The sequence below is a fragment of the Natrix helvetica genome (assembly GCF_964273705.1).
Source record: "Natrix helvetica genome assembly, chromosome: 1".
NCBI classification, from domain to species: Eukaryota; Metazoa; Chordata; class Lepidosauria; order Squamata; family Natricidae; genus Natrix; species Natrix helvetica.
This window is the reverse complement of record NC_138548.1, coordinates 166,519,523-166,535,877: the sequence shown is the minus strand read 5'-3', so window position 1 is coordinate 166,535,877 and position 16,355 is coordinate 166,519,523. Positions and strand designations below refer to the sequence as shown.

The window sequence follows — 16,355 nt, the reverse complement described above, 5'->3', positions numbered from 1 at the left end:
AAATATTTTAAGACATTGTTGGCAGGAGTAATCTTATTATAGAAAGGAGTTTAATCTGAAAGGAATTCAGTATGTTATTTAAGTTCTTATGATGTGTTCCTAATTCTGGTGGTTTAAAACTAAAACTAAAATCTGTTGTGGTTTTGGGAAAAGGAAGTTGTGGTATTTGTACAGTTCAGCTAATCAATAATTGAAGTTTAGGTATAGAGCAACTCTTTTCAAAGGAGCCTAAAACAGTATGCAGAAGAATATATATATCTTTGTAGTACTTTTGTGAACTCATAGTTTACTCGATCCCATTTCTTGAACTTCTTGTTTAACTTGTGATGTGAAACTACCTTTCCAACTTTATTTAGCATGCAATAATGAAGTTATAGTAGCATTCTTTCTTTATAACCAGTCCACTGCATTTGAATAGATTGTAACAGCTGTTTATTCCAGAATTTGAAATTCTGTGGCTGCTCTTGGCATAAACCTTGCAGGCATTGGGCCTCTCAGTTCGGTTCTATTTGTCTTGACATTAGCTTTGAAGAGGCCCAGTGATGTTCTTGGGCTATCTATATTAGAACTCTGTTATTATACTTCAATATTTTTTTCAGTTGCTTTGAGTTAAACATTTATGTTGCAGGGACTTCATAAAAAATACTTCAGACATTTAAAGTATTTTTTTTTCTTTTTGTCTAGAAGGGTTAAAATATTACAACATTATTCTGCAATCTGTTATATTGCTGCTTCTCTTGCATTAGAATTCTTGACAAATGTGTATTTCTTTTTAAAAATGGGCTTATTAATTTTGTATAGCATTGAGTATCTGCTTAATTCTGGGATTGCTTTTGAATATTTTAAAAGTATATTTTTATTTAAACTTAAGCTCATGTTCTTTTCCCAGTCTATAATGTTTCTGTGATAGTAGCTTCATATCAACTTCAATTTCTTGCCTTGGTTATAAAGATATTATGACATTTGAAAATGATATCACTTTTAATAATAGTTTACTTGATACAGCATTGCATAAAAACTCAGTTACCATATTCACTTGCAGCAAAATTGATAAGCTGCTGATTATGAATAATGATGTATCTTATTAAATATCCTATCAGTTACCCAGAAGAGAATGGGTAAATACTCCATTAGAACTTTAACCTGATCAGGGTGTGAAGAAAATACTTTTTGTATCCAATATTTTCTTTATTGTGGGTGTGGATATGCTTGTCCCATTAGTATTAAAATATTATTATAAATATTATTTTCTAGATGAAGCCTTAGAAGATTTAAAATCCCAGAAGAAAAAAATAGTAAGTCTCTATATAAATATGTTTCTTGAAATCGTATCTCGTGTTTTATGTAACATTCGCTTGGTTGCAGATATTCTTAAAGGATATGTGAAATGCAGTTAATATGTTCAACTGATTGAGCTGTTATTGTCAACTGAACATGGAGGGAGAAAAATGTCTTCTAATCCACAATATATTTTGATGGGCATTCATCAACAGGATTGGAGTGGTGGGATAGAGACTGCACCATTTTTGTATTTGTGATTATTTAATGTTTATTAGAATCAATATAATTTAAATAAGATTTCTTTATCTGATTATTTGTGCATTTTTGGCATATCTCCAGTGAAAGTTGTGTCAGTGACAAGTCAATTGTCAAGTACCAGGGAAATCAGAAGATCCAGGCAGTTCAAATGTGCATAAAAATTTATTGTAAACATTACATAAATCTACATTAATTTGAACTACTAACCATCAAGGGAAATTAGCAGGATTTTAAGAGTAGAAAGGAATTCAAGGTGGGCTGGATTTAGATCTCTTGTGGGCATGAATGACTAATGACTCATTTGACTCCTCCCAGGTCTCAGCCTGGTCATCTCCTACATCAGTGATGGCGAACCTATGGCACGCGTGCCACAAGTGGCACGCGGAGCCATTTGTCAGGGCACACAAGGCGCATGCGCGCGCTGGCCAGCTGAGTTCACCTTTTTAAAAGCCATTTTTCGCCCTCCCCAGGCTCCAGAGGCTTTATAGGAGCCTGGGGAGGGCGAAAAGAGCCTCCCCTGCCCCCCCCGGAGACCCTCTGGAGGCTTCAGGGACTGTCCGGAGGCTTCCCTGAAGCCTTCAGAACGCTTAAAACCACCCTCCGAGCAAACCGGAAGTGACTTCCAGGTTGCTCGGAGGGTGGTTTTAAGCGTTCCGAAGGCTTCAGGAACCGTCCGGAGGCTTCCCTGACGCCTTCGGAGCACTTAAAACGACCCTCCGAGCAAACCAGAGGGTGGTTTTAAGCGCTCCGAAGGTGTCAGGGAAGCCTCTGGATGGTCCCTGAAGCCTTCGGAGGGCCTCCGGGAGGGCGGGAGAGGCTCTTTTCGCCCTCCCCAGGCTCCTATAAAGCCTCTGGAGCCTGGGGAGGGCGAAAAAAGCATGTCAAAATGTGGGGGTCGCGCGTTGTGCGCGCATGCGCACTGGGGGGGCGCGCGTTGCATTATGGGTGTGGCACGCCCACACACGACCCCCCTGCGCTCCCCCCCACTTGTGGCACGCAAGCCAAAAAAGATTCGCCATCGCTGTCCTACATCAATTGTGACATATTTATATGAGCATAAAGTCTTGATCTGGAGCTGTTTGTTCTTTATTCTTTAATGTTTATTTAATGAATAATAAGTTATCGAAATCTACCAACATTTTTCTAATGTATTCAGCAAATCATGTTTGTATTAGTAGCTTAGCAAGGTTTTTCTTTCAGAAGTGGTTAATGTTGGTTATAGTCAAGGAGATGTGGACAAAAAAACCAGAATAGTAAGCTCTTACATTTTATAAATTGTTATAAATCCATGAGATAAAGACTAAATTACACCTATCATTGCCAATTAGATCATTATCATCCAGAATTTAGTCTGAGATAAAAATGCCAGCCTGTTGTGTCATGGGCCTGACAGAGAGAAAGAATAGAGAGTTAATCTCTTCCAGGTCTATTTTCCATGTGCAATACAGTAGGTTTGGTGGATAGGGAGGAGAATAGCAACTGTTTAGCCAGTTCTGTTGTTCCATTTAATGGAGAATTTGAGCAGAGTGAACCAGAAGGAGCAACAGCTTGAGTGTAAATAGCGGCAAATTTAGAATGAATTGCATTGAACATGAAATAAAACACATTTGGAGCAACATCCCATAGTGTGGCTACAGCTAAGAATGCATACTTCATAGATTCACTGTTTATTTTTGTGAAGTAAGTTTGCATTGCTTTTTCATACTGAGGGAAAGACAGAGGAGTTAATGAATTGGTATGAGCAATCTGTAGCATTCCTTGTGGATGAAGTAACTTGCATAGCCTTAACTCCACCTTAACCTGAATTCCAGTGTTGAAGTAAAGTGGGAGGATATAGCAATAAGCAGCACTTAACCTATTGTTTTGTATTATTTCTGGCTAGTAGAATCAGAGTTGTAGACAAGTGTCTGAAAAAATGAGGGCTGCAACTTTCTTGGATAACGCTTGCCCTTCCCAACTCCATTGCTTCCTGAAGAGAGGGGGTTTATCCATCCCTACCTTAAGGAGACAGTAATAAAACTGTCACTTAATATATATTCCATTGGCAGATTTTACTTTGCTAGTTGTTGCCATATATGGGGGCGGTGCTCATCTCAATTTCAAGGGTCAGCGCTGTCTGTTTCCGCTGTCATATGGCCAGCATCATGTCACAGAGTGCTACTACCTTCCTGCTGAAGTGATCTCTATTTATTTGCAGGTCTTTGAACTTTTAGATGGACAGAAGCTAGGATGAGGACAGGAACTCACCCTGTCGTGTATTGTTTGGGTTTTGAACCTGGGCTGTGTCCTTTCCAGACAACAAGCCCAGGTCTTAACTGCTGAGCCATTGCGTCATATTAGGTACTATTAGCAAGTCCCAAATATATGTTAGAGATTCCTGCAGGTGATTTATGGCAAACATCTGAATACTTTTAAATAAATGTGTGAGATTGGTGTTAACTTGAAGAGTGAATATACTGTAGTACCCAATAACATATTCTTGTGCAATTCCTCACTTGACATAGCCAGATGCATATATTTTAATTAGCAGATATAAAACTCAAGTCACTAATGAGTTAATAATTAGTATCTTTAAAAGTAACCAGAATGATTTTCTTCATTTATAATTTGTTGTGTACTTGCTGTTTTTACATCTTCTTTCTTCTTCATTCCCAGCAAATAAGCACCCTGTGTCAACTCTAATTTCACACTTTCCTCTACCTTCTGTTGTTTCCTGTGCTTTGTCACAGCTTGATTGATAATTTGTTATCTATTACTTTTCTTTTTAAAATTATATATCATTTTTATTCAAAAAAATATTTCAGTAATATAATATAATCAAAGTAAATTAAAAGGGGGGGTAATGTCACGAATTAAGGCAATATATGTATCCAAGGATAATGTTGCAGGATCCAAACTGAGTTGATCACCAGGAGTAGAAATTTAGTCTTCCTGTCTTGTGCTGGAGCCCATCTATGGGGAACATCTTTCTCTCCAAAATGGATGCAGTGGGCTTCTCTATGCATAATATTTATGTGGAGCCTGGTTGTGCATGGATTTTAGTTGTTAATTGGGGGATTGTTGGCCAGTTATTAAGTTGTTGATTGTTGTTTCCTTATGCTGCACTGCCCTCAGTTCCTAAGTACCTGGTAAACTAATATAAATCAGCACTCCTGTTGACTGGCAAGGGGTCCCATTTCCCCAGCTCAAGGGGCAGGTTTCTCTCCCCCCCTCCATCATCAGAAGAATGTAAAATGTAAGAAGTGCAACTCCCCCCCCCCCCCAGGTTGCAGATAATTTCTTCCATAATGTGTCCCTTTAAGCAAATCCATAAGAATCAACTTTTCAGTCCTAGTGTCAGCAAAAAGCCTATAAGAAGTTATCAAAATTTCATTAAAATGACTTATTTTAACTTTAACAACCAACTTTATAGTCCTTTGATTTACTTCCAAAAATATTAATTTTTAGTTCATTCGAATATTGTCATTCAATTCTTTTTTTGTCCCATTGCATAGGGGATAATTTCTCACTATTAAGCCTCTTTTGTAAATTCAATGAAAAGACCCAGAACATGCTACTGGTTTATCATTTGCATTTTCCTTATAATTTTTAAAAGCCAGTTCATTTGAATATCCAGGAAAGAATTTTTGAATGGGTTATTATTTTGGCCTACCACTTTAAATATCTTTGTAATCTTAAAATTCCCACCTTTTAAAATCCAATATTTCTAATTTCTGCATTAAGCAAAAATGTTTCATCTGTAATTCCTTCCTTAGCATCTTTTAAACTTAGTGTATCTGTAAAAGCCAACATCATTACCATTGTTGTTATTGTTTGCTAATTTCTGCTTCTATTCTTGGAAGTCTTTAATATAATAGTTCAGATGTTGTAGTATTTTGTGTCATTTTGTAAATCTCAATCTGATTCCAAACCAATTTTTTTTAGTTTTTTCTAGTATCCATTTTAAATAATAAAGCCTCTAATCTCTGTTATGATTTACAGTAAACAAAATAATTCTGCTTTCCACTAAAAGCTATTTGTTTTATATAGTTTTAAAATAAATCTTATAGTTTCAATATTCCAAATTTGTCTGGATCTTTAATTTATTTATAACACTCTTAGTTCAAAAGCTTATTTAGTCCTTTACTATTTATTTCAAATTCTTTCTTAAACTTGTAATTAATTTTTCTTTTGCTCAGAGATGAAGATAGACTCATCAGGTGGCTTTTTAAATTTATTGTTCTGAAGATCTCTGGTAGCTTCATAGTACTGTATTTTTGGAGTATAAAATGCACCGGAGTATAAGCCCCACCAAGATTTTGAAGTTGCAAATTAAAAAAAAAGTTTTTGCACTCTTCAGACCTCCCAAAACCGGTCTGTTTTTCACGAAAATGGGCTCATTTTTTTTTAAAAAAGGGCATGAATAGCCTTTAGGAGGCTTGTAGAGTCCTCCTGGGGGGTGGCAGGGCTCAAAAATGAGCAAAGAACGGCCCATTTTTTTGTAAAAAAAAAAAAGGCATGTATAGCCTTTAGGAGGCTTATAGAGTGCTCTTGGGGTTGGGAGAAGGGCAAAATTGAGCAAAAAATGGCCCGTTTTTCGTTCATTTCTGCCCTCCCCAGCCCCCAGGAGCACTCTGTAAGCCTCCTGAAAACAATGCCCGGCCATTTTGGTGAAGGGGCAGGGTTTTGGGAGGCAAAAAAATGCTGTATTCAGTGTATAAGAGGCACCCAGATTTTCAGCCTCTTTTTTGAGGGAAAAAGGTGCGTCTTATACTCTGAAAAATACGGTAACTAAATAGGCAATTTCTGAAAATGATAGAAACGATATTAATAAATTTAGTGTCCTTTCAAAGGCTTTCCTGCAGTTGTGAGCTTGATGATTGATCTCTTCCTCTCCTGGCACTCAGGACAGCAGTATCCATGTGGTTTCTATACAAGGAGTGGCTGTCCAGTTCATATGTGAGAGATTTCCCATTTTACAACCTTTTTTGCCACAGTTGTTAAGTGAGGCTATCCAAGGCCTTATGTAAGGATGTGCAGATCTTTTCACATGCATTTTTAAATTAGGGACAATAAGGTGATTACAAAAGACACTAAAATACATTTGAGGGAGTATGCATACTTAAAAGACACTAAAAATACATTTGGGGGAATAAAAGAAGACAAACCAAAGCGGATAAATAAGCTTCTGCCCAGATTATCTGTTTCCATAATGCCTGTCAAATATTTTGAGAAGCCTTAAGAAATTTGATGGTTAGATAAATATAGGTGTCACTTTCTATTTGTGACTTCTGATTGTATGGCCTTTTAAGAGGATTAGAGAAACAGTTAGTATAGCCTTTGATAAGGGGTTTTCAAAGGGCAAAAATGTTTTGTGGAAACATTCTCAGTAACTTATAAGAATAAAACCTATGTTAAAAGGTCAAGGAAAATAACAGTATGTGAGCCAATGAATTTTGTATGACCTTTCTTATGTACTGTAGGATTTGACTTCCAAGAAACATTTGCACATACTGGCTAACTTGAGCAATGTGTTCCTTTCTGTAAATAAATGTTACACTCTGGCATTGGCCAAGAGTTCCACTGGGTTGCATGCAATAGCTGTCCAGTGCTTATCTCGAGGTAATGTCTAGAATGCTTTTCTGCTTTCTCCTACCCCACATATGTTTGATGCCATCCAAACTAATACGGCCAGCTATATTTTTGGCAATACATGTTCAACATAATGCCAGATTTTAAAAAATGTGTCCATATAGGAAATTATAAAGGTGACTCAGTGGCTAAGACGCTGACCTTGTCGATAAGAAAGGGTGGCAGTTCAGCGGTTTGAATCCCTAGTGCCGCCTAATGGAGTAAGCTCCCGTTATTTGTCCCAACTTCTGCCAACCTAGCGCTTCGAAAGCATGTAAAAATGCAAGTAGAAAAATAGGAACCACCTTTGGTGGGAAGGTAACAGTGCTCTATGCACCTTCACCATTTAGTCATGCCGGCTACATCACCACTGAGCGTCTTAGTGCTGGCTCTTTGGCTTTGAAATGGAGATGAGCACCATCCTTTAGTGTCAGGAATGACTAGCACATATGTGTGAGGGGAACCTTTACCTTAACTTTATAGGAAGTTACATTTTTTCTGAAGACAAAATCCATTCTTGCACACAATGTAATTCTACTTGAATTGAAAGAAAAGGAAAGGAGAAAGTTAAAAAATACGGTTCAGGGGCTTGCAGGAAAAAGAGAAATTGGCAGAACTTATCTAGTGAAGAGCCTCAATCTATTCTGTGAATATAAATAGCACTTCTGTTGGTGAACATTCAAGATCTAACCTACTGTAAGTTGTTAATAATCTAGAGTTCGTTCTAATGTTGAGATGCTTAGTGGGGTGAGAAATATAGTTATATATAATTCTTCACCAGACCTTTAAGCAATGAATACTACTTGAATGGCTTTTGTTTATATTTGTCTTCGTGTTTTTAAAATTAATGTTATTTTTATGAAGTTCTAGTCTACAGCTTGCTTTCTGTATTTAAATTATTCATTGAGAATCACTTTGAGATTTGGAAAATTCAGAAACAGTGTAGAAGTACATTTAGTAGTAATAACTGAAAAAGAGATGCTTGGGGAATGGTTTAGTCAGGGGGAAAAAGATAAAACAGCTGAAGTATGAGAAAGAAGTAGAATTTTTGTCTAAAGCTTAACTGCAACTCATTCGTATCCATTAAACTGACATTATTCCAAAATAACCTTCCCAAACTCCAGATGGTTTGTACGGTAATTCCCATTATTCACAGTTACATTTGGGAGCCATGTTAGCTGAGTTGACTTCTTGGGTATTTAGGTAACCAACCAGGTATGTTAATTTAAAATATTTTAAAGACATAAAAATCTGGAGTTCTTACTTTGAAGCTTTCTTTATTACATAACAAATTTGTGATCTTAGCAAACAGAGATTTTATAAACTTTCATTTCAAAATGTTTTGAGCACAATATTTCATGAAATGCCCTAATTTTGAGTGCAAAATGGGCCTTTCAGGCATGCTGCAAATATTTTATAATGCTCAAAACTGCCCCCCATTTTTTTGTTGCAAATTTGCAAGTTTAACATGAAATATTGCATGCTTATAATTTGCATTTTATTTTTTAATTTCTAATCATGTCAGAATTCACTGGCCATCATATGTTGAAGCAAAAACTAGTCAAAGAATAATCAGTTATGTTACCTAGATGTAGTAATTTGCCTTGTTACAAAATCTTAAATACTGGAAGGATTTAAACCAAACTTTTGGTTTTAAATTACCCTTTGGTGAATTCTGGCATCTACAGCCATCTTCTGTAAATTGGTTGGTCTTAATGATGTAGATAATTTTTTCCTTACTCCTTTCAAAGTTAGCTGCATATATTATTTGCTAAATAAATCTTTGATTCCTCCTTTGGAATACTATCCATACATACTGTTTACATTTAAATAATATAATAATGTAACATAGGGCAACTTTTCCCGGTCTAGCACCTTCCAGAAATATTAAAGTTGCTAATATTCCTTTAAAGCCTACTGTTTTGGAATCCTGTGCCAATGCTTCTGGAGAGTGCTTGTTTTGATAGGAGCCTTGCCAAAGGGTATCCGGTACAGGATCATCTTTTTCAACCTGCATCTTTCCAGTCACCCTTCTACGCCCCATAACGAAATAGTTTGATCAGTGTTTACATAGAGTAATTTGGGTGCAGCGGTGAACATGAAATAATAGCTTATTTGAGTGGGAGAGGAAAAACTACTGGATGTATAAAGGGGAAGTAAATTTTAACAGTAAGAAGAACCTGAAGAGAGGGGAGAGCCATCAAAACGCACTGTAAAATGCTTCATATTCCTTGTGTATATTAGTCATCTGTCATAATTTTAGAACACAAATATTCATAGTTAAACTTCTTCTGATGCTGGCTATTAACTGCTAAAATGATATTTTACTAGTGATTACTTTTTTAATTAAGCCCATGTATTAGCCATAAAGCTGCTTGAGTGCATTGTAAATAAAATGCTGTAATAATGAAGTGCTTTAATTACATTCCCTAAAGTATGCATAGTACTCTGTAAATTTTTTATTTAAATTTTTAACATGTTCTATTTTTTTTCCTGAAAGGCAGTTTGAATCTAGCCGTAAAGGCTGAAGTGTTAGCCTTTAAAGTCATTTGAGCAAATTCCATGGCTGTTCTCCCAGTTAGTGAGTTTTCATGGCATTTGCAGCAAGCTAATTGCTTCTGCTAATAAATAATCTAAAATCAATGCTGACAGCAGTTAATTGGCAGAGAGACTTTATTCTGTAAAGCACTTGGCTAACGACCTCCTTTAAATTAATAGCATTAAGTGCTATGAGGAAATAAATCTGAGGAATTGCCTGTCATTTGCTTGTCATGTCTAATAACTTCCAATAATGATAGCTGATAGATTTTTGCACATTCTATTATTGAAGTTGGTGCATGTAATTATTCTCCTCATTATATGTAAACAATTAGCAATATTTGGTGTTTCCTTGCAATAAAGCTGTTGAAGACAACTAGAGGTTAGAAAATTCTTTTTGAAGCTAGATTTTGTTTCAGCTGAGTGCAGACATATGCATGTCTGTAATTGCATGTATTCCAGGATTTCTCTGGGTCCAATCTGTGACTGGAACTGTGGGACTTCTCACTGCTCTAATCTCCCCCACATTCATTTTAATGCTCTCTCTCACCTATTCTGGGGGATTCCCCAAGTTTGATGGATGAGATTTTAGAGGAGGGAGAAGCAGGACAGTCTATTCTGCTAACGTTATTTTGTTGTACTCTTAATTTAGTCACTAAAAGAAATGCAATGCAATGTAAAATCTAAAGAGGCCTATCTTGACTAATAGAACCAAATTTTATTTTTAGCTTGAAGAAGTGATGGAAAAAGAAACATATAAGGCTGCTAAATTAATCCTTGAAAGATTTGATCCAGAAGCCAAGAAGGCAAAGGTAGGGTCTGATCTCTGTACTAATTTTCTAGAAAATGCACCATAGAGAAAAACACTTTATAATATTATTATAATTGACAGGATGTTGAGCCGCCATCTGCTGGAGCATCTGCAGTTCCAAGACCTGGCCAAGGTAATAGCTCTACGAAACTGCTGCTTCTCATAAGGAAAATTATATTTACACAATGTAATGTTTATTCCAAGAGGTTTTGAATAATTTGAAACATTGCTCCGTCATGAAGAAGATCTGTTCCTAAGCTAGAATTAGAGTAGGAGTGGTTCTTTGTGAATGAGTGAAGGGAGCATGGCTAAAAGAAGCAAAAGATTCCCCTCTCTCTCCAATACGCACAGTGAACCCATGAAGTTAGTGGACACAAATATCCAAGAATCTAGGTTTTTCTGCCTGGCTTGACCCTAGATCCCAAAAGAACTCAGACTCCAGGAACAGCAAACCCTTTGGTTGCAAATAAAATGACTTAAAATCTTTTTTCTATTAGCCATTTTTTCCTTTCACATGTCCATAGACTTGACAAAATTCAGAAGAGAAATTGTTACACACAAATATAAAGACGACTCCTGGCTTTTCAGCAGCGAAATGATATTTTTAAAAAATATTCATATACATCTGGCAAAGAAATAAGACAAAGCTGGTTGTATTTTGAAGTCATAGAGGAAATATGTTTTCATCCTGCCTTTTCCTCTAGTCATTTGAACGTATATATGGATAATTTTCTTAGAGAGCTCTAAATAGGATGCAGAAATTTGAAAATAAGTTGGCCTGAAGTAGAATAGTTCAAGGCAGAATTTGAATTGTGTCCCAAATGATACAGAAATAACATAAATTCCTGGACCTTTGAGTGCTAATGCAGTTCTATCTACACTAGGAACATTTTGTTAGGAGATGGTCCCTGCCATAAATAATGATACTGAATTCAGAGCTACTCATTGCAGCTTTGCTGGAAGGGCAATTCTAGCTCAACTTGTATATTCCCATGGTTGTAATTCTGTATGACTTAATACTTTATCAGTAACAAATGTGCACACTGTATTCAAGTTGGAGTCTGCTGAACTATCATTTTGGTCTGGTTTTGATTCAATTGGCTGACTCCTGTCTGATCCTCAGTCACACCAACAAAATGACAAGGTCAGAGCAGAGCAACATGTTGACAGTATTTCAACACCTACTTTGGAACTCATTATCTATGGCAAATTCCTTCAGAGCCAAAGGCAGTTTTATGTATTAAGGATGATTTAACAAGCCTCCCCTTCCCTTTGAATGAGAGGTATTATGATAACGAACAACTCATTACTAACTAGGTATCTGATCTTTTTTTGCATGGACTTGAAGTTGCTGTTCAGCCCTCCCCAACAAAAATGTAACCATAGCATCTCACTCACTGTTCCATTATCTACTCAGAAAAATAACCCAATATTTTTCTGAAGTCAAAAATTGGAGCACCTTGTTTATTTCTACACTGATCAAGTCTGATAACCACAGGAGAATTTCACTGTGTTTGGTAGATTTTGAATAGGGGTGGGTGAATATAAGAGATTTGCATTTAAATGTAGGTTATGTCATCTGTACACTTATTCAAAAACGCGAAGAGATACACCATTGCTTCATTGTTGTTCAGGTGAGACCCTCTTGTACAGTGGTAGGATTAAGTGCAAGAATAGATTGATCTGTTAACTTACTTTTGGAACGCAACTTACTTTCTCCTGCTTTGGCTAATATAAATATGTTGCCAGTTCTTGAATCACTTGGAATGCTGTTCTCTAAATTAAGTATATGAATGTTCTGTCAGAACTTCGCCATCGGACCCCAGTGCGAGAAAATGTGCCTCCACCTGTCCCAGTTACATCAAAACAGGGATCTCCAAAAGCTATGGGTCTAGTGTCACCACCACCTTCTGGCTTGCCAAGAGACATTTCAGCACCCGGGGGACCTCCGGAGAGAACTCTGTTATCAGCCTCACCACCAAATATGTTACCGCGACATCCTGGGTCCCGTACTTCCTCAATGCCTGGAATGGGTAAACAGAGCACTTAATGTTGTTTACAGTTTATATTGTTTCCTCTAGTTACCAATAAAACAGGCCATTTTCAGACAGTATGGAAATAGTATTTTGTTGGGAAATAGAAGAGCAGTTATCTGATTAAGCAGGAGTTCCATATTCAATTAGCCATAACTCTTTACAGCTGGCACCTTATGATAGCGAAGCGTATTGCCTGAGCTCGTTTAACTGTTATGGCTTCTTTGTTTAAATGGCAATAAAACTTTGCAGGATTCTGTAGTCAACAATATAGCATACCTTTTTATGTTCTTGCTTTAGGCAAGCTCCAGGCTTATATAAATCAGGTACATAAGAAAACACTTTCAGAATACGTTCAGTTTCATGCAAAGCTCTGGACATATTTTTAATGCATGTTTTGACATTTATTTAAATTTTTCTTCCAAGCAAAAAATACAGTGCTGTAAAGATTAAAGCATAAAATACTCAGCAACTGAAAAGGATTTTCCTCGTTAGCAGAACTTTCCAAAATAACAAGCTGATAACTAGGAGTTAACATCACTTAGCATCTTATTTGAAACATTTGACCTCTCAATTTAACTGAACTCAGAAATTTCTGTTTTGTAGATGCATCTTTTTTCAGATGTGCATATAAAACTTCACAATGAGTACATTTATTCAACAGCATCTACAGGCTACCTCAAACTGTGTAGAATTAGGTAGCAAAAAACAATTCAGTGTACAATAAAATTAAAAAAATCAGAAACATTGCAGTATTTTTAATTAATCCATGATGATTACCCAAACCATACTAAATACCAAAAATGTAGCACCAATTTTTCTTGTGTTCAGAAAGCAACTCTCAACATACTCTGTATCTTGTTGTATTATTATTATTATTATTATTATTATTATTATTATTATTATTATTATTATTATTATTATTATTATTATTATTACTACTATTACTACTATTACTATTATTACTACTATTACTATTATTACTATTATTACTATTATTACTATTATTACTATTATTACTATTATTACTATTATTATTTGCCTGTCTTGCTTTAAATTATGACCTACTTTGAGTCCTCTGTTTAATTTCAAACTGTGTTTATGTAACATACTTCCAGTATACAGTATGCTTGATTTTCCACATGATTATCCTGGAGACAAAGTTATTAACTTTACTATACAGTGGATGACATTGTCTAAGCCTGTCTTCCCCTACATTGCATAAACTCAGCTCCACATCTAGACATGTTTATGTTGTCAAGCTAAGTAGTAGCTGACTATAACCAAAGAAGCTAAGTTAAACAGGAATTCTTGGTTCTTTATATAGAATGCTAGAATGTAATACTACTGTGGAAGAAATAAACTGAAAGCACTTCATGCAAGAACATTTCTGAATACCAAGTTCTTGCCATCAAGAACTCCCTCTATAGAAGTATTTAGATTGGGTTAATTCTTTGTTTGATTCTACTATAAATAGGAATCATTTTACTGGAGCCAATTAGCAGATGCAAGTCTGCGTATCCACGGGAATGCATTGGTGCAGTAATGGGAAAAGGAAGGAGTTGAGTCTGTGCAGAACTCTTGCAGGATGAGTGAATGATTATGAAGCCATGTATCAGGAAACTTTATATTTGCTTAGTTGGCACTGTTTTGGGCTGTTGCTGATTTGGAATGGGGACGTTTAGTTCTTTAAAAAATATTTGTTTTAATTTGGTGGTGGTTCAGTTCTCACAACCCCAAATGTAGACTGTGAATTCTTTGAAGACAGCCCAAGCACACACTGTCTTCCAGCACATTGGTAGTCTTGCTTCTTATTTCCCAATGATTTTTTCCAGCATTCAGTACTAATTTTGCTATGTGTGTGTGTAAAATACAATTGCTGCCCTACTATAAAATCATTTTTTGATTTGAATTTTAAAAAATCAAGCTCTGCCATAAGCAAGTGATAGAAGATTTCCCTATTTCTCTGATTTGATGTACTGATCCTGTGATAGATCTAATGATTGTCTGTGATAGACAAAGACTAACCTATGCTTTACTTTGGAGGCATCCAGCAACTGGTTCTTTCCAGCATTCCATACATGGATGCAGCTTATCTTTCATGGATTTGGGGGTGGGGGGGATATGTCAGATACATTTGAGGCAGGCAAGAAAAAACCTTAAATGGAAGGGAATTGTTGATAATGTTGCTGTGTGGAATCTTTTTGTCTTTACTTTGTATGGGTACCTTCAGGTGTCTCTAGCAGACAGATGTAAGACTTAAAACAATGGAGGGAAGAAACAACGCACTCTTCCATTTTTTAAAAATGAGCCATATCCATTAATGGTAATCATTGTTAATGATAATTGTTAAATGTGATCAATTTTAAGTATATCTTTTGGCAATTAGGAAATGAACACCCTCAGTTAATTCAGTTTTGTAGCATATACAATGACAATACTGGTGATGGTATTGGTACAGGAATTTCATTGATCATTAACACTATATGTAATATTTAACATAATGCATATTTAGCAGCATAAAAAATAATCAGGTTTCTTGAGCTACAATTTCCTATCTTATGAGAAATAGCAGTCAAAGTCCATATGACTGCATTTAATTAGCTTTAAACTTGAAAAGATCATTCATTTTTTCATTACATTATACTTTGTGGAGGAGAATCAATTTAACATGTATTATTACAGAGCTTCCATATGTCTAAAAATTAATAACCAGCAGGTAGTTGAGAGTTTGCCAGCTTTGCAGAAATAGCCAGCCTGCCCACAATTATTGCTTTTGATGTTCCTATTAATTACCGTTGTCCATATCAGCATGAAGAATAAGAAGTGTGCTTAGATGGTTTGTTACTGTGCCAAGTAACTGGAGAGATTCTTGGGGCACATGAGCTCTTGTTTTAGGCTTCCTAATTATAGCTAGGCTTTATCTTGCAATAGGCAGTTCTAGTTGAGATTGCATTCAGAATGTGCATCATCATCATCATCATCATCATCATCATCATCATCATACAACAACTTGCAAATAAAGGACTGAAAATTTCACACTTGGTGTACATGGACGATTTGAAGCTGTTTGGTAAAACAAAAGCTGAACTGAATTTATTAATTGAAAGCACAAAATAATTTAGCCAATAATTTGGTACGCAGTTTGGAATTGACAAATGTGCAACAATGGCAACCAAGGCAGACAAGGTCCTAGAAGATGATGGAATACAACTTGAGAATGAAGAAATGATAAAGGCAGTAAAACCAGAAGAAGGCTACAAGTACTTGGGGATTTTAGAGGCCTCTGACTTAATGCATAATAAAGTCAAGGAATTAACCTCAGCCAAGTACATTCGACGAATTCGCAAGATATTAAAAGTCCAAACTGAGTGGAGGAAACATCATAAAAGCCATAAATACCTGGGCTATACCTGTAATTTGATACGCAGAGTATAATAATTGACTGGACCCAGATGGAGCTGGACAATTTGGACAGAAAAACAAGGAAGCTTATGACAATGAATCATGCTTTGCACCCTAAAAGTGATGTTGACTGATTGTATCTACCAAGAGCAGAGGGTGGTCAAGGACTCCTACAAGTAAAGCAGACTGTGGAAGAAGAAAGACACAGCTTGAATGATTACATCCAGAAAAGTGAAGAACCAATGATTAAGGAAGTAAATAAAGGAGGCCTTTTAAAGACAACTAAGTTAAAAGCTGAATATAAGAAAGAAGTAATTGAGAAGCGAGCTGAAAATTGGAAAAGCAAAGCTATGCATGGCCAATACTTGAAAAGTATCGAAGGCAAAGCTGACCAAAAACTAACTTGGAACTGGTTAAGA

The 16,355-nt window shown here is 36.1% G+C and overlaps 1 protein-coding gene across 5 annotated transcripts in view; it reads left to right on the top strand.

Moving 5' to 3' along the window:
• LNPK (lunapark, ER junction formation factor) overlaps positions 1–16,355 on the top strand; it is a 67,195-nt gene that overhangs the window by 32,233 nt on the left and 18,607 nt on the right. For all 5 annotated transcript variants that reach the window (XM_081949594.1, XM_081949596.1, XM_081949595.1 and 2 more), the window contains exons 6-9: positions 1,255–1,295; positions 10,416–10,499; positions 10,580–10,631; positions 12,304–12,531. In XM_081949594.1, the coding sequence (XP_081805720.1) occupies positions 1,255–1,295; positions 10,416–10,499; positions 10,580–10,631; positions 12,304–12,531 (405 nt within the window). The remainder of the gene's footprint in view (positions 1–1,254; positions 1,296–10,415; positions 10,500–10,579; positions 10,632–12,303; positions 12,532–16,355) is intronic.